The sequence below is a fragment of the Rutidosis leptorrhynchoides genome, chromosome 7 (assembly GCF_046630445.1).
Source record: "Rutidosis leptorrhynchoides isolate AG116_Rl617_1_P2 chromosome 7, CSIRO_AGI_Rlap_v1, whole genome shotgun sequence".
Taxonomy (NCBI): domain Eukaryota; kingdom Viridiplantae; phylum Streptophyta; class Magnoliopsida; order Asterales; family Asteraceae; genus Rutidosis; species Rutidosis leptorrhynchoides.
The window spans coordinates 106,183,581-106,209,266 of NC_092339.1; the positions used below are offsets into that span (position 1 = coordinate 106,183,581).

Genomic DNA, 25,686 nt, shown 5'->3' on the forward strand with positions numbered 1-25,686 from the left:
GGGCTTGATATCCCCGTCCGAGCTAGAGCACTAGCCTTTTAATGGACGTATGCGATTTGAGAAGCGTACAGGTTGGTTTGCGTGTATTATTAAGATGATTATGCAAAGGGTACAAATTATATATACGTTAAGTTTAGTTACCAGGGTGCTCAATTTCATAGAATATTTTGATAAACGTTTCTGGATTGAACAACTGAAATTTTGTGATCCACCTTTATATACAGATTATGCGCAACATTAAAACTATGAACTCACCAACCTTTGTGTTGACACTTGTTAGCATGTTTATTCTCAGGTTTCCTAGAGGTCTTCCGCTGTTTGCTTAGATGTTAAACAAGCTATGTGCATGGAGTCTTACATGACATATTTTTCAAGGAGACGTTGCATTCACCAAATCATCACCATGTATCTTATTTTGACTGCATTGTCAACGGAAATACTGTTGTAAACTATTATTTATGGTGATTGTCTATATGTAGAAATCATCAGATGTCAAAAACCTTTGATTTAAATATTCATTTATGGTGTGCCTTTTCAAAAGAATGCAATGTTTACAAAATGTATCATATAGAGGTCAAATACCTCGCAATGAAATCAATGAATGACGTGTTCGTCCATATGGATTTGGAGCGATCGTCACACCTTAAATCTGCTACTGTTTCTGTGCTTGTCAATGGATCTCCCACATCGGAATTCTCACTTGAAAGAGGCATAAGACAGGGCGATCCACTTTCACCATTTCTCTTCATCATTGCCGGAGAAGGATTGAACCTACTTGCTAAAGCTACTTATGAACATATGTTTTTCAAAGGATTAAACATTGGTTCGGAAAAAATACTCCTCTCTCACCTCCAATTTGCCGATGACATAGGTGAGTGGGGAGGAAGAAATATCCGAAATGTCATGAAGATGCTTGAATGTTTTGAGCTAATGTCGAGTTTAAAGATCAACTTATCTAAATGCACTTTATTTGGCATCGGGGTCAATAGGTCAGAAACTGAAAATTGTGCTTTATCATTAGGTTGTAAAGATGGATACCTCCTTTTTCTTTATCTGGGCCTCCCAGTAGGTTCAAGGATGAATAAGCTTAATGATTGGAAATCAATAATTGATAAATTCCACACTAGGTTCGCGAAATGGAAGGCTAGGTCAATGTCGTTCGGGGGTAGATGAACTCTCATCAAATCGGTCCTCACTAGCTTACTGTTGTACTACTTCTCGCTCTTTAGTGCTCCTACATGCGTCATCAACCTTCTCGAAAGCCTTAGGCGTAAGTTTTTTTGGGGTGGGGTGGGTGAAGCCAACAAAATGGATTGGGTAAAATGGGATGACATCCTTGTTCCTTATGAGTCAGGGGGTTTAAATGTGGGTTCATTGAAGGCCAAAAACTTGGCTTTAATGTGTAAATGGTGGTGGCATTTTCGGGTCGAAAAAGGGGCCTTTTAGGTGAGAGTCATCAAAAGTTTATATGGTCGGGACGGAGGGTTGGGTGGTAACGGGTTCTCTAACCATAATACTTCGTGGTCCTCAATTTTACGTCTTGATAATACTCTTTCAAATTTGGGTGTCGCACTTAACTCCTCTTTTGTGAAAACAATTGGTAATGGTAGTGACACGTTGTTTTGGGAAGATACTTGGCATGGTGACGTTTGTTTTAAAGTTTGATTTCCTAGATTATTTCAACTTGAAACTGTAAAAAAGGCACTTGTATGCGATAGGGTCTGTTGGAGCAGTACAGGTACAAACTTTCTGTGGCAATGGACCAGACCGTTATTTGGTAGATCGAGTACCGATTGTGAAATGCTGGAAAGATATCTTGCATCTGCTTCTGTTGATCGTGGAAACACAGACAAGTGGAAATGGCTCTTGAGTAACAATGGGGTGTTCGAGACTAGTATCATGGCAACCGAAATTGATTCTAAACTACTGCATCACTCGTTTCTGGCTAAGGAAAATGCACGAAATAAATTGGTCCACAAGAAAATAGAACTATTCGCTTGGAGGACTTTACGCAAAAGGATCCCGACCTGGGTTCAGTTAGATAAAAAAGGTATCGACCTTAAATCGGTAAGGTGTCCCATGTGTGATGACGAACTCGAGGCGGTAGAACACGTGCTTATCTTCTGTAAATACGCAATGGATATTTGGATTCGGGTATTTAATTGGTGGGTGAAATGTCCCGTTCATATTGATTATAAACGTTCCATATTAATTGATTTCGTTGCGAGGTTTTGACCTCTATATGAGACATTTTTCAAAGACTGCATTCATTTTTAAAACAACCATAACCTTTATTTTATCAATAAAGGTTTTAAAAAAAACATTACGTAGATTATCAAACAATGATAATCTAAAATATACTGTTTACACACGACCATTACATAATGGTTTACAATAGAAATATATTATATCGACATATGTTTCTTGAATGCAGTTTTTAAACAATATCATACAAACATGGACTCCAATTCTTGTCCTTATTTTAGTATGCAACAGCGAAAGCTCTTAGTATTCACCTGAGAATAAACATGCTTTAAACGTCAACAAAAATGTTGGTGAGTTATAGGTTTAACCTATATATATCAAATCGTAACAATAGACCACAAGATTTCATATTTCAATACACATCCCATACATAGAGATAAAAATCATTCATATGGTGAACACCTGGTAACCGACATTAACAAGATGCATATATAAGAATATCCCCATCATTCCGGGACACCCTTCGGATATGATATAAATTTCGAAGTACTAAAGCATCCGGTACTTTGGATGGGGTTTGTTAGGCCCAATAGATCTATCTTTAGGATTCGCGTCAATTAGGGTGTCTGTTCCCTAATTCTTAGATTACCAGACTTAATAAAAAGGGGCATATTCGATTTCGATAATTCAACCATAGAATGTAGTTTCACGTACTTGTGTCTATTCTGTAAATCATTTAAAAAACCTGCATGTATTCTCATCCCAAAAATATTAGATTTTAAAAGTGGGACTATAACTCACTTTCACAGATTTTTACTTCGTCGGGAAGTAAGACTTGGCCACTGGTCGATTCACGAACCTATAACAAATATGTACATATATATCAAAGTATGTTCAAAATATATTTACAACATTTTTAATACGTTTTACTGTTTTAAGTTTATTAAGTCAGCTGTCCTTGTTCGTAACCTACAACTAGTTGTCCATAATTAGATGTACAGAAATAAATCGATATATATTATCTTGAATCAATCCACGACCCAGTGTATACACGTCTCAGGCTAGATCACAACTCAAACTATATATATTTTTGGAATCAACCTCAACCCTGTATATCTAACTCCAACATTACTGCATATAGAGTGTCTATGGTTGTTCCAAATAATATATATAGATGGGTCGATATGATATGTCAAAACATTTGCATACGTGTCTATGGTATCCCAAGATTACATAATATATTAGAATACATGTATAATACAATATAAATTAGCTAGGATATGATTTGTATAGAATTGTTACAATATTTCCCGTAGCTACAACAATCAAAAAATATCCAATCTTGTTTTACCCATAACTTCTTCGTTTTAAATTCCTTTTGAGTGAATCAAATTGCTATGGTTTCATATTGAACTCTATTTTATGAATCTAAACAGAAAAAGTATAGGTTTATAGTTGGAATTACAGGTTACAAGTCATTTTTGTAAAGGTAGTCATTTCAGTCGAAAGAACGACGTCTAGATGACCATTTTGGAAAACATACTTCCACTTTGAGTTTAACCATGATTTTTGGATATAGTTTTATGTTCATAAGAAAAATTATTTTCCCAGAAGAACAACTTTTAAATCAAAGTTTATCATAGTTTTTAATTAACTAACCCAAAACAGCCCGCGGTGTTACTACAACGGCGTATATCCGGTTTTAAGGTGTTTTTCGTGTTTTCCGGTTTTAAAACATTAAGTTAGCATATCATATAGATATAGAACATGTGTTTAGTTGATTTTAAAAGTCAAGTTAGAAGGATTAACTTTTGTTTGCGAACAAGTTTAGAATTAACTAAACTATGTTCTAGTGATTACAAGTTTAAACCTTCGAATAAGATAGCTTTATATGTATGAATCGAATGATGTTATGAACATCATTACTACCTCAAGTTTTCTGGATAAAGCTACTGGAAATGAGAAAAATGGATCTAGCTTCAAAGGATCCTTGGATGGCTTGAAAGTTCTTGAAGCAGAATCATGACACGAAAACAGTTCAAGTAAGATTTTCACTCGAAATAAGATTGTTATAGTTGTAGAAATTGAATCAAAGTTTGAATATGAATATTACCTTGAATTAGAAAGATAAACTACTGTAAAAAACAAAGGTTCCTTGATCTTAGATGATTACTTGGAATGGATTAGAAAGCTTGGAAGTAAACTTGCAAACTTGGTAGTATTCTTGATTTTTATGAAACTATACTTATGGAATTTATGAAGAACACTTAGAACTTGAAGATGGAACTTGAGAGAGATCAATTAGATGAAGAAAATTGAAGAATGAAAGTGTTTGTAGGTGTTTTTGGTCGATGGTATATGGATTAGATATAAAGGATATGTAATTTTGTTTTCATGTAAATAAGTCATGAATGATTACTAATATTTTTGTAATTTTATGAGATATTTCATGCTAGTTGCCAAATGATGGTTCCCACATGTGTTAGGTGACTCACATGGGCTGCTAAAAGCTGATAATTGGAATGTATATACCAATAGTACATACATATAAAAGCTGTGTATTGTACGAGTACGAATACGAGTGCATACGAGTAGAATTGTTGATGAAACTGAACGAGGATGAGATTGTAAGCATTTTTGTTAAGTAGAAGTACTTTGATATGTGTCTTGAAGTCTTTCAAAAGTGTATGAATACATATTAAAACACTACATGTATATACATTTTAACTGAGTCGTTAAGTCATCGTTAGTCGTTACATGTAAATGTTGATTTGAAACCTTTAAGTTAACGATCTTGTTAAATGTTGTTAACCCAATGTTTATTATATCTAATGAGATGTTAAATTATTATATTATCATGATATTATGATATATTAATATATCTTAATATGATATATATATACATTTAAATGTCGTTACAACGATAATCGTTACACATAAGTCTCATTTCGTAATTCTTGAGTTAGTAGTCTTATTTTTACATATGTAGTTCATTGTTAACACACTTAATGATATATTTAAATATCATTTTATCATGTTAAATATAGTGTATCAATATCTTAATATGATACATATGTATTTAGTAGACGTTATCATAACGATAATCGTTATATATATCATTTCGAGTTTCTTAACTTAGTAATCTCATTTCTTATGTATATAACACATTGTTAATATACTTAGTGAGATACTTACCCATCATAATCTTATGTCAACCATATATATATGTGTATATATATACCACAACATGTAGTTTTTACAATTTTGTAACGTTCATGAATCGCCGGTCAACTTGGGTGATCAATTGTCTATATGAAACTTATTTCATTTAATCAAGTCTTAACAAGTTTTATTGCTTAATACGTTGGAAACATTTAGTCATGTAAATATCAATCTCAATTAATATATATAAACATGGAAAATTTCGGGTCACTACAGTACCTACCCGTTAAATAAATTTCGTCCCAAAATTTTAAACTGTTGAAGGTGTTGACGAATCTTCTGGAAATTGATGCGGGTATTTCTTCTTCATCTGATCTTTATGCTCCCAGGTGAACTCGGGTCCTCTACAAGCATTCCATCGAACCTTAACAATCGGTATCTTGTTTTGCTTAAGTCTCTTAACCTCACGATCCATTATTTCGACGGGTTCTTCAATGAATTGAAGTTTTTCATTGATTTGGATTTCGTCCAACGGAATAGTGAGATCTTCTTTAGCAAAATATTTCTTCAAATTCGAGACGTAGAAAGTGTTATGTACAGCCGCGAGTTGTTGAGGTAGCTCCAGTTGGTAAGCTACTGGTCCGACACGATCTATAATCTTGAATGGTCCAATGTACCTTGGATTTAGTTTCCCCCGTTTACCAAATCGAACAACGCCTTTCCAAGGTGAAACCTTAAGCATGACCATTTCTCCAATTTCAAACTCTATATCTTTTCTTTTACTGTCCGCGTAGCTCTTTTGTCGACTCTGGGCAGTTTTCAATCATTGTTGAATTTGGATGATTTTCTCGGTAGTTTCTTGTATTATCTCCGGACCCGTAATCTGTCTATCCCCCACTTCATTCCAACAAATTAGAGACCTGCACTTTTTACCATAAAGTGCCTCAAACGGTGCCATCTCAATAATAGAATGATAACTGCTGTTGTAGGAAAATTCTGCTAACGGTAGGTGTATCCCAACTGTTTCCGAAATCAATAACACATGCTCGTAGCATGTCTTCAAGCATTTGTATTGTCCTTTCGCTCTGCCCATCAGTTTGTGGATGATAGGCAGTACTCATGTCTAGACAAGTCTCCAATGCTTGTTGCAACATCTGCCAGAACCTTGAAACAAATCTACCATCCCTATCAGAGATAATAGAGACGGGTATTCCATGTCTGGATACAACCTCCTTCAAATACAATCGCGCCAACTTCTCCATTTTGTCATCTTCTCTCATTGGCAGGAAGTGTGCTAACTTGGTGAGACGATCAACTATTACCCAAATAGTATCATAACCACTTGCAGTCCTTGGCAATTTAGTAATGAAATCCATGGTAATGTTTTCCCATTTCCATTCCGGGATTTCAGGTTGTTGTAGTAGACTTGATGGTTTCTGATGTTCAGCTTTGACCTTAGAACACGTCAAACATTCTCCTACATATTTAGCAATATCGACTTTCATACCCGGCCACCAAAAGTGTTTTTTGAGATCCTTGTACATCTTCCCCATTCCAGGATGTATTGAGTATCTGGTTTTATGTGCTTCTTTAAGTACCATTTCTCTCACATCTCCAAACCTTGGTACCCAAATTCTATCAGCCCTATATCGGGTTCCGTCTTCCCGAATATTAAGATGTTTCTCTGATCCTTTGGGTGTCTCATTCTTCAACTTTCCTTCTTTTACAACCCCCTGTTGCGCCTCCTTTATTTGAGTAGTAAGGTTAGTACGAATAATTATATTCATAGCTTTTACCCGTATAGGTTCTCTGTCCTTTCTACTCAAAGCATCGGCTACCACATTCGCCTTCCTCGGGTGGTATCGAATCTCAAAATCATAATCATTCAACAGTTCAATCCACCTGCGTTGTCTCATATTCAGTTGCTTTTGATTAAATATATGTTGGAGAATTTTGTGGTCGGTATATATAATACTTTTAACCCCATATAAATACTGTCTCCAAGTCTTTAATGCAAAAACAACAGCACCCAATTCCAAATAGTGAGTTGTATAATTTTGCTCGTGAATCTTCAATTATCTAGACGCATAAGCAATCACCTTCGTTCGTTGCATTAATACACAATCGAGACCTTGCTTTGATGCGTCACAATAAATCACAAAATCATCATTCCCTTCAGGCAATGACAATATAGGTGCCGTAGTTAGATTTTTCTTCAATAACTGAAATGCCTTCTCTTGTTCATCCTTCCATTCAAATTTCTTCCCTTTATGCGTTAATGCAGTCAAGGGTTTTGCTATTTTGGAGAAATCTTGGATGAATCTTCTGTAGTAACCAGCCAATCCTAAAAATTGACGTATATGCTTCAGAGTTTTTGGGGTTTCCCACTTTTCAACGGTTTCGATCTTTGCCGGGTCCACCTGGATACCTTCTTTGTTCACTATGTGACCGAGGAATTGAACTTCTTCCAACCAAAATGCACACTTTGAAAACTTAGCATAAAGTTTTTCTTTCCTCAATACTTCTAGCACTTTTCTCAAATGTTCTTCGTGCTCTTGATCATTCTTTGAGTAAATAAGTATGTCATCGATGAAAACAATGACAAACTTGTCAAGATATGGCCCACACACTCGGTTCATAAGATCCATGAACACAGCTGGTGCGTCAGTCAATCCAAACGGCATAACCATAAACTCGTAATGACCATAACGCGTCCTAAAAGCAGTTTTTGGAATATCATCCTCCTTTACTCGCATTTAATGATATCCAGAACGTAAATCGATTTTCGAATAAATCGACGAGCCTTGTAGTTGATCAAATAAGTCGTCAATTCTCGGCAGTGGATAACAGTTTTTGATGGTAAGTTTATTCAACTCTCTGTAGTCAATACACAACCTAAATGTAGCATCCTTCTTCTTGACAAACAAAATAGGAGCTCCCCATGGTGATGTGCTTGGTCGAATGAAATCACGTTCTAATAGTTCTTGCAGTTGGCTTTGCAGTTCTTTCATCTCGCAGGGTGCGAGTCTGTAAGGAGCACTAGCTATTGGTGCAGCTCCTGGTATAAGATCTATTTGAAATTCAACAGATCGATGTGGAGGTAGTCCCGGTAATTCTTTCGGAAATACATCGGGAAATTCTTTTGCGTCGGGAACATCATTGATGCTCTTTTCTTCAGTTGTACTTTCTCGACGTGTGCTAGAATAGCATAGCAACCTTTTCTTATTAGTTTTTGTGCCTTCAAATTACTAATAAGATGTAGCTTCGTGTTGCCCTTTTCTCCGTACACCATTAAGGGTTTTCCTTTTTCTCGTATAATGCGAATTACATTTTTGTAACATACGATCTCTGCTTTCACTTCTTTCAACCAGTCCATACCGATTATCACATCAAAACTCCCTAACTCTACTGGTATCAAGTCAATCTTAAATGTTTCGCTAACCAGTTTAATTTCTCGATTCCGACATATATTATCTGCTGAAATTAATTTACTGTTTGCTAATTCGAGTAAAATTTACTATCCAACGGTGTCAATGGACAACTTAATTTAGCACAAAAATCTCTACTCATATAGCTTCTATCCGCACCCAAATCAAATAAAACGTAAGCAGATTTATTATCAATAAGAAACGTACCTGTAACAAGCTCCGGGTCTTCCTGTGCCTCTGCCGCATTAATATTGAAAACTCTTCCTCGGCCTTGTCCATTCGTGTTCTCCTGGTTCGGGCAATTTCTAATAATGTGGCCCAGTTTTCCACATTTATAACAAACTACATTGGCATAACTTGCTCCGACAATACTTGCTCCACCATTACTCGTTCCGACACCATTTGTTCCTTTCGTTCTGTTAACCCCTGGTCTGTAGACCTCACATTTCACCGCGCTATGACCATTTCTTTTACACTTGTTGCAAAATTTGGTGCAGAACCCCGAGTGATACTTTTCACACCTTTGGCATAGCTGCTTCTGATTGTTGTTGTTGCTGCGGTTGTTATTGTTGTTGGGATGATTGTGGTAGTTGTTGTTGTTGTTGTTTTGCCGTTTGTTGTAGTTGCGATTGATGTTGCGATTGTTGGGATAGTTGTGTTGTTTTGGTGACTCTTATCACCGTTTTCCTCCCACTTTCTTTTGACTAGCTTCACGTTGGCCTCTTCGGCCACCTGCTCTTTAATTCTTCCCTCAATCTGGTTCACTAGTTTGTGAGCCATTCTACATGCCTTTTGTATGGAGGTAGGCTCCTGTGAACTTATATCTTCTTGGATTCTCTCCGGTAACCCTTTCACAAACGCGTCGATCTTCTCTTCCTCATCTTCGAACGCTCTCAGACACAATAGGCACAATTCCGTGAATCGTCTTTCGTACGAAGTAATATCGAATCCCTGTGTTCGTAACCCTCTAAGTTCTGACTTGAGTTTATTGACCTCGGTTCTGGGACGGTACTTCTCGTTCATTAAGTGCTTGAATGCTGCGTAAGCAGCATCTTGTCCCACTTGCTCTAGATAGGTATTCCACCATGTTAATGCAATACCTGTAAAGGTATGCGTAGCGTACTTAACTTTATCATCTTCAGTACACTTACTTATGGCAAACACCGATTCGACTTTCTCGATCCACCGTTTCAATCCAATTGGTCCTTCGGTTCCATCAAATTCCAAAGGTTTGCAGGCAGTGAATTCTTTGTAGGAGCATCCTACACGATTTCTTGTGCCGTTAGCTGTATTGCTAGATTCAGAGTTATTGTTGGTATGTAGCGCGGCCTGTACTGCGGCTATGTTTGAAGCAAGAAAGGCACGAAATTCCTCTTCGCTCATATTCAAGGTGTGTCGAGTAGTCGGTGCCATTTCCTTCAAAATAGTCAAATGAAACAATTTAATCATACAGAATATTAAGAGTAGTCAATAGTATCTCGTAGTATAATATGAACTCATTTATAAAAGCTTTTTCTTCATATTAGCGTTTTATAAGTTTAAATTCGGGTACCACCTACCCGTTAAGTTCATACTTAGTAGCTAATATACAATTCAACTACTACAATTCCATATGAAAAACTGATTATAATAATATATCACATACAAATATTCTTCAAACTTACAACTTCGCTATATTACATATAACATGAAATATAGTACACTATGATACATGACAGTTTTGAAGATAAATCTAGTTAATACGCAAGTTGTTCAGCAAAGGAAATAAAGACACATAATTCATAAGTCCAGAAACAAGTCATGCATTCTGGTTTTACTAAGACGACTTCCCATCCTTGGTCTTGTGGAAAATAACCGTTATGACCATTAGCTAGGCAGCATGTTGTAATGTCGTCAAAAGGACGAGGGTTTCGTAATGTCCAACAGCCCCGTAATAATCTAAAAACCTTGTTTCTCACCCCAACTACTGAATCCGTCACTTGTGAGAAAGTTTTATTTAAAAGCTGCAATCCGATGTTCTTTTTCTCACTTTGGTAAGAAGCGAACATCAATAACCCATAAGCATAACATGCTTCTTTATGTTGCATGTTAGAAGCTCTTTCTAATTCACAAAATCCTATGTTGGGATATGTTGAGTCAAAATCGGTTCTTAACCCGTAGCATAAAATTGCATTTGGGTTCCCCACATTTAACGCTTTAAAGAAAACACGGCGTAACTTACAGTCTCCCCAATGTGATATACCCCATCTATCAAAGGAAAGCCTTTTATAAACTAAGGCATTTCTCGAAAGTCTTTCAAATGTTTGACAAGTTAATTTCGCCATAACTAAAAGTGCTGATGAATTCTGACCGACTCTAGACAAGATTTCCTCAATCATATCCTCTGGTAGGTCTTCTAAAATATTCGGTTGTCTACCCTTAACGTCCATTTTGTTTTTATACTGTAAATAGACAAGGATTAGATTCGTAATAACAAACAATACAAGCAATTTTTACATAGAACATAAAAGTACAAGCACACTACAATACATTTATTACACAACGTGCTCACACCCCTCTAATCTGAATCACTGGTTTCTTCTTCTTCGGACTTGGTTCTTTTTCCTACGCTTCTACGGATATATGATGTTCCTCTAATACGAGTCGTCATTTTTCACATTGGTTTAGAAAAACCTGGTGGTTTAGAGGTTCCCGGGTTATTGTCACGATATTGAAAATACGGGTGTTGACGGTACATATAAAGTTCATCGGGGTCGTAATCAGATTTCTCTATTTTGATGCCTTTTCCCTTATTATTTTCTTTTGCCTCATTAAATTGGGTCGGGGTAATTTCTATAACATCATCGGAATCCTCATCAGGATCCGATTCATCGGAAAATTGGTAATTTTCCTAATATTTTGATTCCTTAGCGGAAACACCATTGACCATTATTAACTTTGGTCCATTGGTTGAGGATTTTCTTTTATTTAACCGATTTTCTGTGGTTCCTACAATTCCCCCCTCCGGAACCTCTTCTTCTTCGGGTTCCTCTTCTTCTGGTTCCTCTTCTTCCGGTTCCGTTTCTTCTTCCAGTTCTTCGAGAACTTGTGAATCTTGCCAATATATATTCGACTCTTTGTTATTATTAGGTGAGTCAATGGGATTTGTGCTAGAGGTAGACATCTATCACACAATATCAAACATCTTAAGAGATTAATATATCACATAATATTTACATGTTAATAATATATAGTTTCCAACAAAAATGTTAAGCAATCATTTTTAAAGAAAACACGGTCGAAGTCCAGACTCACTAATGCATCCTAACAAACTCGATAAGACACACTAATGCAAATTTTCTGGTTCTCTAAGACCAACGCTCGGATACCAACTGAAATGTCCCGTTCATATTGATTATAAACGTTCCATATTAATTGATTTTGTTGCGAGGTTTTGACCTCTATATGAGACGTTTTTCAAAGACTGCATTCATTTTTAAAACAACCATAACCTTTATTTTATCAATAAAGGTTTTAAAAAAAACATTACGTAGATTATCAAATAATGATAATCTAAAATATACTGTTTATACACGACCATTACATAATGGTTTACAATAGAAATATATTACATCGACATATGTTTCTTGAATGCAGTTTTTAAACAATATCATACAAACATGGACTCCAATTCTTATTCTTATTTTAGTATGCAACAGCGAAGCTCTTAGTATTCACCTGAGAATAAACAGGCTTTAAACGTCAACAAAAATGTTGGTGAGTTATAGGTTTAACCTATATATATCAAATCGTAACAATAGACCACAAGAGTATTTCAATACACATCCCATACATAGAGATAAAAATCATTCATATGGTGAACACCTGGTAACCGACATTAACAAGATGCATATATAAGAATATCACCATCATTCCGGGACACCCTTCGGATATGATATAAATTTTGAAGTACTAAAGCATCCGGTACTTTGGATGGGGTTTGTTAGGCCCAATAGATCTATCTTTAGGATTCGCGTCAATTAGGGTGTCTCTTCCCTAATTCTTAGATTACCAGACTTAATAAAAAGGGGCATATTCGATTTCGATAATTCAACCATAGAATGTAGTTTCACATACTTGTGTCTATTTTGTAAATCATTTAAAAAACCTGCATGTATTCTCATCCCAAAAATATTAGATTTTAAAAGTGGGACTATAACTCACTTTCACAGATTTTTACTTCGTCGGGAAGTAAGACTTGGCCACTGGTCGATTCACGAACCTATAACAAATATGTGCATATATATCAAAGTATGTTCAAAATATATTTACAACATTTTTAATACATTTTACTGTTTTAAGTTTATTAAGTCAGCTGTCCTTGTTAGTAACCTACAACTAGTTGTCCATAATTAGATGTACAGAAATAAATTGATATATATTATCTTGAATCAATCCACGACCCAGTGTATACATGTCTCAGGCTAGATCACAACTCAAACTATATATATTTTTGGAATCAACCTCAACCCTGTATAGCTAACTCCAACATTACTGCATACAGAGTGTCTATGGTTGTTCCAAATAATATATATAGATGGGTCGATATGATATGTCAAAACATTTGCATACGTGTCTATGGTATCCCAAGATTACATAATATATTAGAATACATGTATAATACAATATAATTAGCTAAGATATGATTTGTATAGAATTGTTATAATATTTCCCGTAGCTACAACAATCAAAAAATATCCAATCTTGTTTTACCCATAACTTCTTCGTTTTAAATCCGTTTTGAGTGAATCAAATTGCTATGGTTTCATATTGAACTCTATTTTATAAATCTAAACAGAAAAAGTATAGGTTTATAGTCGGAATTACAGGTTACAAGTCATTTTTGTAAAGGTAGTCATTTCAGTCGAAAGAACGACGTCTAGATGACCATTTTGGAAAACATACTTTCACTTTGAGTTTAACCATGATTTTTGGCTATAGTTTCATGTTCATAAGAAAAATCATTTTCCCAGAAGAACAACTTTTAAATCAAAGTTTATCATAGTTTTTAATTAACTAACCCAAAACAGCCTGCGGTGTTACTACAACGGCGTATATCCGGTTTTACGGTGTTTTTTGTGTTTTCTGATTTTAAATCATTAAGTTAGCATATCATATAGATATATAACATGTGTTTAGTTGATTTTAAAAGTCAAGTTAGAAGGATTAACTTTTGTTTGCGAACAAGTTTAGAATTAACTAAACTATGTTCTAGTGATTACAAGTTTAAACTTTCGAATAAGATAGATTTATATGTATGAATCGAATGATGTTATGAACATCATTACTACCTCAAGTTTTCTGGATAAAGCTACTGGAAATGAGAAAAATAGATCTAGCTTCAAAGGATCCTTGGATGGCTTGAAAGTTCTTGAAGCAGAATCATGACACGAAAACAGTTCAAGTAAGATTTTCACTCGAAATAAGATTGTTATAGTTGTGGAAATTGGATCAAAGTTTGAATATGAATATTACCTTGAATTAGAAAGATAACCTACTGTAAAAAACAAAGGTTCCTTGATCTTAGATGATTACTTGGAATGGATTAGAAAGCTTGGAAGTAAACTTGCAAAAACTTGCAAACTTGGTAGTATTCTTGATTTTTATGAAACTATACTTATGGAATTTATGAAGAACACTTAGAACTTGAAGATGGAACTTGAGAGAGATCAATTAGATGAATAAAATTGAAGAATAAAAGTGTTTGTAGGTGTTTTTGGTCGTTGGTATATGGATTAGATATAAAGGATATGTAATTTTGTTTTCATGTAAAAAAGTCATGAATGATTACTAATATTTTTGTAATTTTATGAGATATTTCATGCTAGTTGCCAAATGATGGTTCTCACATGTGTTAGGTGACTCACATGGGCTGCTAAGAGCTGATCATTGGAGTGTATATACCAATAGTACATATATCTAAAAGATGTGTATTGTACGAGTACGAATACGAGTGCATACGAGTAGAATTGTTGATGAAACTGAACGAGGATGAGATTGTAAGAATTTTTGTTAAGTAGAAGTACTTTGATATGTGTCTTGAAGTCTTTCAAAAGTGTATGAATACATATTAAAACACTACATGTATATACATTTTAACTGAGTCGTTAAGTCATCGTTAGTCGTTACATGTAAATGTTGATTTGAAACCTTTAAGTTAACGATCTTGTTAAATGTTGTTAACCCAATGTTTATTATATCTAATGAGATGTTAAATTGTTATATTATCATGATTTTATGATATATTAATATATCTTAATATGATATATATACATTTAAATGTCGTTACAACGATAATCGTTACATATAAGTCTCGTTTCGTAATTCTTGAGTTAGTAGTCTTGTTTTTACATATGTAGTTCATTGTTAACATACTTAATGATATACTTAAATATCATTTTATCATGATAAATATAGTGTATCAATATCTTAATATGATACATATGTATTTAGTAGACGTTATCATAACGATAATCGTTATATATATCATTTCGAGTTTCTTAACTTAGTAATCTCATTTCTTATGTATATCACACATTGTTAATATACTTAGTGAGATACTTACCCATCATAATCTTATGTCAACCATATATATATGTGTATATATATACCACAACATGTAGTTTTTACAATTTTGTAACGTTCGTGAATCGCCGGTCAACTTGGGTGATCAATTGTCTATATGAAACTTATTTCATTTAATCAAGTTTTAACAAGTTTGATTGCTTAACATGTTGGAAACATTTAGTCATGTAAATATCAATCTCAATTAATATATATAAACATGGAAAAGTTCGGGTCACTACAGTGGGGACTCGGTAATGTGACAACTCTTTCTATCGAGGAAATGTTCAGAGACTCTTCTCCATTACACGGTTCGGGTAACATTAATAGACTTAGGCAAGCTGTAACATCCCGTTTTTCATCATACATGTCCGAGGTACGTAATTGATCTTTAGAATGTTCATACTTGGTTGTATAATTGTATAAAGATGATTGTACGATGCGTGTATGAAGGGTACCAAGCATGTACGTGTTGCGTGTTCGAATGTCGAAGAAAACTAGACGTTGTTTGAGTTACAATGTGTGTACATACCTTTTCGACCCCAAATAAAGTTTGAGTTGATGTTTCAAAACCTTACCATTAGAAAGTAAATCTTATTACGTTTCCAACGATATTTGATTGCTGAAGTTCGGATGAAATAAGCTAACTCCGCGGCACGACCAGAATCTCCACGGTGCGGATTTTGCCTATTTTGAGGGTCAGAAAGCTTGGAAATGTGAACTAAAATCACCCTTTAAGCCACGGCGCGGAGGGTTTACTCCGCGACGCGGAGATATGCACGATCTGATGCTTTTCAGCCTTTTAATGAGTTAAATGAAGGGTAAAATTGGTATTTCACATGTGGACGGGTTTTGGATCCTCAAATCTGATCCCAACCTTATCCAAACCTCATTTCTTCCATTTTATTCTCATCCACTTCCATCAAGTCTCAAGTTTTGGAGAAGAGAATTGGAGATTTGGAGAAGAAGAAGAGTGAATCGGGTTAAGTCTCAAGTTTTAAAATTGTTCCCTACGTCTCTAGCTACGTTGTGATAGTGTTGGTAAGTCTTAACTCCGTGTTTTAAGTTTTAATTGACATATAGCTAGGGTTTGTTCATTTGGGATTTGTAAGACCCATTTGGGGGTTAAATGGGTGAATTTGGGTTAAACTGATGTAAGGAAACCCTAATGGTTATAATATAGGGTTTGGTCATGTAAATTGAGGTTTGTAAGTGTTAATGGTGTTGTTAAGTCACTAATACACTTGTGTGTTTGATAATACTAAAAACGAACATATATTTCATTGCATTATCCTTCAAGAAAGACAAGCTTTTAGTTGCAATTGTTCTATTTTACAAGTGATATTCGTTTAAATAATAAAAGGTGAAGACAAAAGACAGATTTGACGATTTGAAGAAGCAAACGACCAAAACGCTAAAAAGTACAAAGTACAATCCAAGTGGTTCAATTTATTGATAAGAAACGTCTAAAAGTTACAAGAGTACGAGCCGCGAAATGCAAAGTACAAGATATTACATAGTACGCAAGGACGTTCGAAAATCTGGAACCAGGACATGAACCAACTATCAACGCGCGACGCAACGGAGCTAAAATTACAAGTCAACGATGCACATGAATATAATATAATATATATATAATTATATATATTATATTATAAATATTAAATAATACGCAGCAGCCCACGTTTTTGGAATCATTGTGCGCAGGAAAAGGCTGCCATGCGATCGCATGGCTAGCCTGCCCAAAACCCATGCGATCGCATGACTTGCTGTAGCAGGTCAGGTTCTATAAATTCAGCGTTTTTCGGACGAATTTTACACACAGAATTCAATCTATCTCTCACTCTCTTAAATATATATTATATTTTAATTATAATTTTAATATTAAAGGTTAATAATAATAAGGTTATGGTAGCGAATGTTGTAAGTTTGTAAGTCAAAATTCTGTCCGTGTAACACTACGCGATTAATACTCATTGTAAGTTATGTTCAACCTTTTTAAATTAATGTCTCGTAGCTAAGTTATTATTATGCTTATTTAAATCGAAGTAATCGTGATATTGGACTAAATATTAAGATTGGGTAATTGGGCTTTGTACCATAAATGGGGTTTGGTCAAAAGATCGACACTTGTTGAAATTGGACTATGGGCTATTAATGGGCTTTATATTTGTTTAACTGAATGATAGTTCGTTAATTTAATATAGAGATTTACAATTTGACGTATCTATAAATAACCATATACACTCGATCGGACACGATGGGCGGGATATTTATAAATACTAATAATCGTTCATTTGCCCGGACACGGGAATAGATTAATAGTCAATGGACTCATTAAAATAGGGGTGGATTACATACAAGGATACTTGGTGTAATTGATAATAAAGTATTAAAACCTTGGATTGCACACAGTCGATAACCTGGTGTAATCATTAACAATGTATTAAAACCTTATTACAGTTTAAGTCCCCAATTAGTTGGAATATTTGACTTCGGGTATAAGGATAATTTGACGAGGACACTCGCACTTTATATTTATGACTGATGGACTGTTATGGACAAAAACCGTATGGATATATTGAATAATCCAGGACAAAGGACAATTAACCCATGGTAATAAACTAAAATCAACACGTCGAACATCATGATTACGGAAGTTTAAATAAGCATAATTCCTTAAATTTATATCTCATCATACTTTTATTTACCGTCATTTTAATTATCGCACTTTTAATTTATTGTCATTTTAATTATCGCACTTTTAATTTATCGCATTTTAATTATCGGCATTTACTTTACGCTTTAAATTAAGTCATTTGTATATTTAATATTTTACATTAGGTTTTAATTGCGACTTAAGACATAAAATCGACAAACCGGTCATTAAACGGTAAAAACCCCCTTTTATAATAATAATACTACTTATATATATATATATATATATATATATATATATATATATATATATATATATATACACACACACACACATATATAGTTTTAAAAAATATAGCGTTAACTTGGCTAGCTCTCTGCGGAACGAACCGGACTTACTAAAAACTACACTACTGTACGATTAGGTACACTGCCTATAGTGTTGTAGCAAGGTTTAGGTATATCCACTCTATAAATAAATAAATAAATAACTTGTGTAAAATCGTATCGTATTTAATAGTATTTCGTAGTAAAAATATAACTATTTCGTATACACCTCGCATAACATCAGTGTTAGTGAAAGATTGTAAATGGGTGCAAGTTTGACCAAAATATAAGTCTTGGTGTTAAAACGGGTCAAATGGGTAACGGTTGACCTAGTTGGGTAAGATGGGTATGAAATCCCCTAAGTTTGTGTTAGTTGGTGTTAGTAGACCTTAATCACTAGCTTTTAGTGATTTATGATGAGTCTTGGCCATTAATGGGCGGTTTTGGTGTAAATGGGTTATTTAATGCATTTGGGTCATTAAATGCCCAAGAGTTGAGTGTTGGTGGTTAGTTCTACTAGTTTGTATGTTGATTGTGTACTTAATGTACTAGGTACCTTGCGTTGAAGCTTGCGGGGTTGTATAATCATCATCACCTAGGAGTTGAGGTAAGTGGAATAATTATGCATGTATGTATATAGTGTATTTATTTGTGAATGTTATGTTATGAACCAACGAGCTGGTAGTACCATAGCATGTATGTGATGAGTGTCATGATGTGAACCACGACCCGGTAGCATCAAAGTGTGAACCATGAGCCGGTAGCACTATAAAATAAAGTGTGAACCACGAGCCGGTTGCACTATAAAATGAAGTGTGAACCACGAGTCGGTAGCACTATAAAATGAGGCGTGAACCACGAGCTGGTAGCGCCAAAGTGTGAACCAAAGAGCCGGTAGCACTATAAAGGAGTATGACTCATATGCGTAGTAGCGTGAACCAAAGATCCAGTAGCGTCATAGCATTTCGTATGGTGTGAACCATGAGCCGGTAGCACCATAGCGTTATGGTTAACCATATAGTTTGTGTATGTGTTGTAGTGTAGCATATTATATTTTTGGAGTATATACTATTGTTTATGCTAAGTTGCGGTAATGGAGGTTATTAGCTTTATATTTGGAGTTCGTATGCTAATATTATATTGCTAGCATGTATGTGGTATGTGAGTAGGTGGTTGCAAGTAGGTATATTATATATGCATGTGTATACTTATTGCAATCACTAAGCGTTTGCTTACCCCTCTCGTTGTTTACTTTTTAGGTGCAGGTATGGTGAAAGGGAAAAGGGATGTTGGGCATTAGATTTCCCCCATGTTGGTGCTAGGTGAAGCTTTTGGAAGTTGGCCTATCGTTTTGGGTAGTTTAGCCCCAAACCATGCTCGTGTGTCGTTCGGGTTAAAACTATCATTTTAAGGTCGAACTTGTATTACTTTTGGGTAATGGCCTTCGTGCCAAGTATGTAAACTTTGGATTGTTGGATGTTTGAACATTTTGTAAGAAATGGTTCATTTCATGTAACCATTTAAGTGGCGCGTTAATGGTTTATTATAAAAAAAAACATTTGTCGGGTTGCATACGGGTTGGGTTGTTTCACAAGCCGTCAAGTGGGTGAGTGGATACTTAATATGGAAGAATCGAAACCAAAAGATCTTTTGTAACAAAGTATCATCTAGTCCTAATGTTCTCATCGAGATCCAATCCAAAAGTTTTGAATGGTTAACCAAAAGCTCAAAGAAATTGAACTTCGAGTGGTAACAATGGTTTACACGCCCAAGAAGCTGCAGTTCTTTTGTTCCTAATCGCGATGGGATCGGTTGAAGCTCTATATTTCTGTCTGATCAAAGTTTAAGTTTCTTCGAGTAGGCCTCATGTTTTCCAGATATGGCCTGTTTGTACATGTAAAATAGATAGTTTGTAGATTGTAGTTTAGGTCTCAATTGAGGTTGCTTGGATACTTCTCTTGGTATCCCATTCTACAGTCGTGGTTTCGTTGATTAATATATATTTCCTTTTGCTTTAAAAAAAATATCATTTGGAGAAAATGGATGAACAGTGAATTTTGTAAACAAAATATCACGCTTTTTAAACCTTTACATATATTTACTGTTAGATTTAACGTGAATGTAAGGTTGGATGGATGGTTTGCGTAGGCGGAGGTTACCCAAAGAACCCTGGTTCGATTCCTGGCTAGCGGGCTGGCCCAATTGCTAGTTAAGTTCATACAAAGAAACCAATAAAAATATATTAGGTGATAAAATAGAATGACATATTTCATAAGTAAATAAAAAAAACTTTTAAAGAAAATGAGAAATGACTTTTATGCCCTCGTAAATAGTAACAATCTCATGACATTTATGCCCTCGTAAATCAATAAAAATATATTAGGTACCAAATTACCCCCTCAAAATTGGGGTAATTACAACCATGATATCGTGAATAGCAGTAACTCTCATGACAATTAGTATATATAGATAATTACATATTATACCCTACCCATAATTATACTTTAAATAATAATATAAGTTCAATGCCCAAATCTAGAGGTAAAATTGTGAGTTTATGAGATAAAAGTGTACACGGATAAAAAAGTGGTTTGTAAGGATCACCTCCCATTAAGGATAATTCGTTTCAATTTTTAAAATCCTTTAAACTAATCGATTAATGAGTCAAAATTGAATTTGGTAATCAAAGACGTCAAAATTAAAATTGTTCAACATTTTATAATTAATTTAAATCAAAATTTTAGAGTTTTTTTTTGAAATAAAATTAACGATTTTAGACAATTATTATAAGTTTATGTTTACGTTTATGGTTTTATTATATATTTACACATATAATTTTGAAATTTATTATTTAAGTATATAAAAATTACATCCGAATAATCCCCGATTAATCTCCGATTTTTCGATTACTCCTACCAAAATTCCGAACGATTAATCCCCGAATAGCGAATTTTGCAACCTTGCATATGGTTATGCAGGGTCCGCTAAACCTTTTTTTCATGCAGAGTCTCCTTATTTTACACTCATTCTCAAGGGGCTTATATGATTTACGGATACAGTGTATAGTACGAAGACTCCGCACGTTACTCACAAAGACTTCTCGATAATAAGTGTAAAGTATGAGGACCTTGTACATTCAAAAAGGTTTAAGCTAGGAACCCCGCATGAAATTTGAAGTAACCACATAAACACCACATTTAATTTTGTCAAGAAATAAAATAAATCTGGTGTTAATAAGTTTTTTAGGAGAGAAAAAGTGAAAGGATTACTCTGCTTATTTTTTTCTTCATAGTTTCTTTTAAATCTAAGATGTTTGATTTTCATCTTTTCTTTCCTCATCTCTTCACTTCTATTCTTTTCGTAAAAAACTCGAAAACAGAGCGATAAGACTCCGTTACCCAATTTTATTGCCTTCAACTCAAAGCAGAACGTTCCTTCCGCAAGGCCTCTTTCTTTCGTAGCAGCCAAGGATGAGTTTGTGATGACCAGGGAATTTTCGATCAAATTTAAACTTTAATCTTTATATGGTTCCGACACGATAAGCAAAATCTGTAATATTAAGTCTCAAAAGTTTTGGAATTATATTCATGTAATCAATTACCCTTTTACCATTCTCGACGATTCACGAACAATTGTTTGTAAATAAATATGTACATATATATACATATATAAATATATATGACTCTTAAACATAATTAATATTATATTTATATTGTAATACATATATAAAATAAATGAATATTAAATAGTGAATACATGTTATTATATATCACATAGTTAAAAGTATATAATTGTAATATATTAAATTGAAATCATAAGTTAAAATAATTGGTATAGTAATATTGTTGTCATTTTCAATATTAATATCAAAGTCAATACTATAAATATAATATGCGAATATGAAACTTGATATATAAATTGATATATTATTATTATTACTAATAAAAGTATTATCATTATTAATATAAATTGCTATTATAATAGTATTATGAATATTATCATTAATTATTATCATTTTTGAATATCATCATTATTAGTATCATTTTTAGTATCATTTTTTTTAAAAATTATTATTATCAAAAATTATACATACTATTATTATTAGTATTATAAATTATTATTATCATTACTACATTTAGTCTTATTATTATTATTATTGAGTTTATTTTGATAATATTATTATTATTAGTATGTTTATTAATATAAAAAAAATATAAATATTATTATTATTAATATAATTTTTAATTATAAAAAAAATTAAATATATTATATATAGTACAAGAGATATCACGCCTGATTTTTTTTGTTATATATCATATTCTGTTATTTTTTTTTTAACTTCTTCTTCTTGTTTGAGAATACTTGTCTGCCTTTTTGGTTTATACGTTGATATCACAAGATTTTAGGATCGTTTTAACTGCCTTTTCATGTATTCAATTATATAGATAAGTCCTACACTAACAATTCAGTAAGTTTAAAACAGAAAAAAAAGAACAGTTTGTTTTTATTTTATTTTTTCTCCCTTCTTCACCATTTTACCAAAAGCTCGATTTTGTAATGTTTTCAAAAGTCTATTAATGCAATCTTGTTAGAATCCTTATACTCAACCTATCTGTAAAATATCAAAATCAAACTCTTTCTATCGAATCCGAATTTCGAAGTCAAAGTTGTTATTTAAAAAGTTAAATAATTCGTTCATGTTAAAATTCGAGCTTGGTTTAATGTTTTATGTTTAATTAATGATGCAGATAGTTTCTAATAACGTTTTAGAATCTTTTTTATGTAGAAACCTATAACTAAAATGCGTTTAAAAATCAAAAGAATAATTTTTTTCTTGTTGTTCTTCGTCGCTGCTGTGCAGCCTTTTTTTATTTTTTATTTTTTTTTCTTTTGAATTAATTAAATTAAAACACTTTTGTGATAGTTCTCTGTTTCTATTACATGTTAAGTTAAGCAAAAATTGAGATGTTGTATGTACTTTGGTTGATTGAAATAAAGAAGAGGAAGAAGGAATAACACAGAAAACAGACGGGTTATATTAAACTCTTTGGGTAAGATTTCAGAAAAACAGAATAGATGGGATGGTTCGAGTGTTATGTTGATGAGCGAGGGGTCTTGGGTTCGAGCCTTGTTGTGGGCATTCTTTTTTGGAAAAGCTTTAGAAAAAGGGTATACCCTTTTATATTTCATTTTTATTATTATTATCATTATTATTATTAATTATTATTATTATTATTGTTATGATTATTATTGTTATTGTTATTGTTATTAATATTAATATTAATATTATAGTTATTATTGTTATTAATATTACTAATATATATGTAGTATGTAACAACTATTATTATTATTAGGTATTAGTAACAACTATTATGTAACATTATTATTAATGTTATTATTAGTATCATTAATAACAATAGAAGTACTATTAAAATTAAGATTATTATTATAAATGTTATTATGAAAATATTACGAACTATTATTAATATCATTTATGTAATTAATAGTATTATCATTATCAATAAAATTATTTTTATTATTATTATGAGTAAATCCTTGTTATCAAAACTAACATTTTTAACAGCTAAATATTTTGTACATAAAATATACTCTTTACATATACTAAAAGTACATTAATATTCATATACAATATATCAAACATATTAATAGTATTTACATAAATACTTACATATAACCAACTAATGATTTTAAATAGAATACTGATCATATAATATATTTAGATATATTGACACAACTAAATATATAAAGATATTTATCATTTTAAATATATATACAAAATAAATAAATATAACATATAAAGTAAGATATAAAATAAGTAAAAGTTTTAATGGATTTTAGAATAGATTCTATATAACTAAAATTATATAAATAACAAATACTAATAAATGAAATTATGTGATTTCATTTTATATTTTGATAATTATACAAATGATATAGGTTCGTGAATCCAAGGCCAACCCTGCATTGTTCAATATAGTCATATGTATTTTTACTACAAAATACAGTACGGTGAGTTTCATTTGCTCCCTTTTACTCTTTACATTTTTGGGCTGAGAATACATGCAAATGATTTATTAACTGTTTTACAATATTTATATGCGTGAGTTTCATTTGCCTTTTTACCCTTTATATTTTTGGGCTGAGAATACATGCGCACTTTTTATAAATGTTTTACGAAATAGACACAAGTAATTGAAACTACATTATATGGGTGAATGATCGATGCCGAATATGCCCCTTTTGCTTGGTAACCTAAGAATTAGTAAACCGATCTACTAATTGACGCGAATCCTAAAGATAGATCTATCGGGCCCAACAAGCCCCATCCAAAGTACCGGATGCTTTAGTACTTCGAAATTTTATATCATGTCTGAAGGAGGATCCCGGAATGATGGGGATATTCTTATATGCATATTGTGAATGTCGGTTACCAGGTGTTCAATCCATACGAATGATATTTTGTCTCTATGCATGGGACGTATGTTTATGAGAAATGGAAATATGAAATCTTGTGGTCTATTAAAATTATGAAATGATTATTTATGATAAACTAATGAACTCACCAACCTTTTGGTTGACACTTGAAAGCATGTTTATTCTCAGGTATGAAAGAAATCTTCCGCTGTGCATTTGCTCATTTTATAGATATTACTTGGAGTCATTCATGGCATATTTCAAAAGACGTTGCATTCGAGTCGTCGAGTTCATCAAGATTATTATTAAGTCAATTATAGTTGGATATATTATGAAATGGTATGCATGCCTGTCAACTTTCGATGTAATGAAAGATTGTCTTTTTAAAAATGAATGCAAAGTTTGAAAAAGTATCATATAGAGGTCAAGTACCTCGCGATGTAATCAACTGTTGTGAATCGTTTATAATCGATATGGACTTCGTCCGGATGGATTAGGACGGGTCTCTACAGAGTTAACCCCGAAAGCCGAATTCTATGGTAGAGAACGTTGTAATAATAATTGGGCCATGAGACAACTCGGCCTCCCGGTCAGTATATCCCCGAGTTCGACTTAAATAGCCCCTTTTTTAGTAGGTGATGCACTACCGAAGTTAAGAAAAGGCTGGATCAAGAAGAGGGGGTACTCCGAGACCTCTGCCCCACGCATCTAACCAGTTCACCGGTTCTACCGATTAGACCCTTAGAGTGATTCATCTCCCGCCTTCGACTTGAAAGTGATAGGTTTTTCGCTCTCTTTTAGTCGGAGAATTGCTACCTGTCGACCGTTAGGGAGACTACCATCGACCGACCTTAGGAGGAAGACTACC

The 25,686-nt window shown here is 33.4% G+C and overlaps 1 protein-coding gene across 1 annotated transcript; it reads left to right on the forward strand.

The window, feature by feature from the left end:
• The first annotated feature begins 618 nt into the window (after window positions 1-618).
• On the forward strand, window positions 619-20,572 carry LOC139859495 (uncharacterized). The gene is made up of 4 exons (XM_071848278.1): window positions 619-1,127; window positions 1,674-2,165; window positions 18,936-18,990; window positions 20,510-20,572. The coding sequence occupies exons 1-4, from the start codon at window positions 619-621 to the stop codon at window positions 20,570-20,572; spliced, it is 1,119 nt and encodes a 372-aa protein (XP_071704379.1).
• Window positions 20,573-25,686: the final 5,114 nt, after the last annotated feature.

Bases quoted from the DNA above. Each gene is read 5' to 3' on its own strand.
- LOC139859495 (XM_071848278.1), top strand. From the start codon at position 619: ATGGATTTGGAGCGATCGTCACACCTTAAATCTGCTACTGTTTCTGTG. The intron at 1,128-1,673 runs GTTCGCGAAATG...TTGATTTCCTAG, and splicing joins ATTGATAAATTCCACACTAG to ATTATTTCAACTTGAAACTG. The intron at 18,991-20,509 runs GTAAGTGGAATA...CGTGAATGTAAG, and splicing joins ATCATCACCTAGGAGTTGAG to GTTGGATGGATGGTTTGCGT.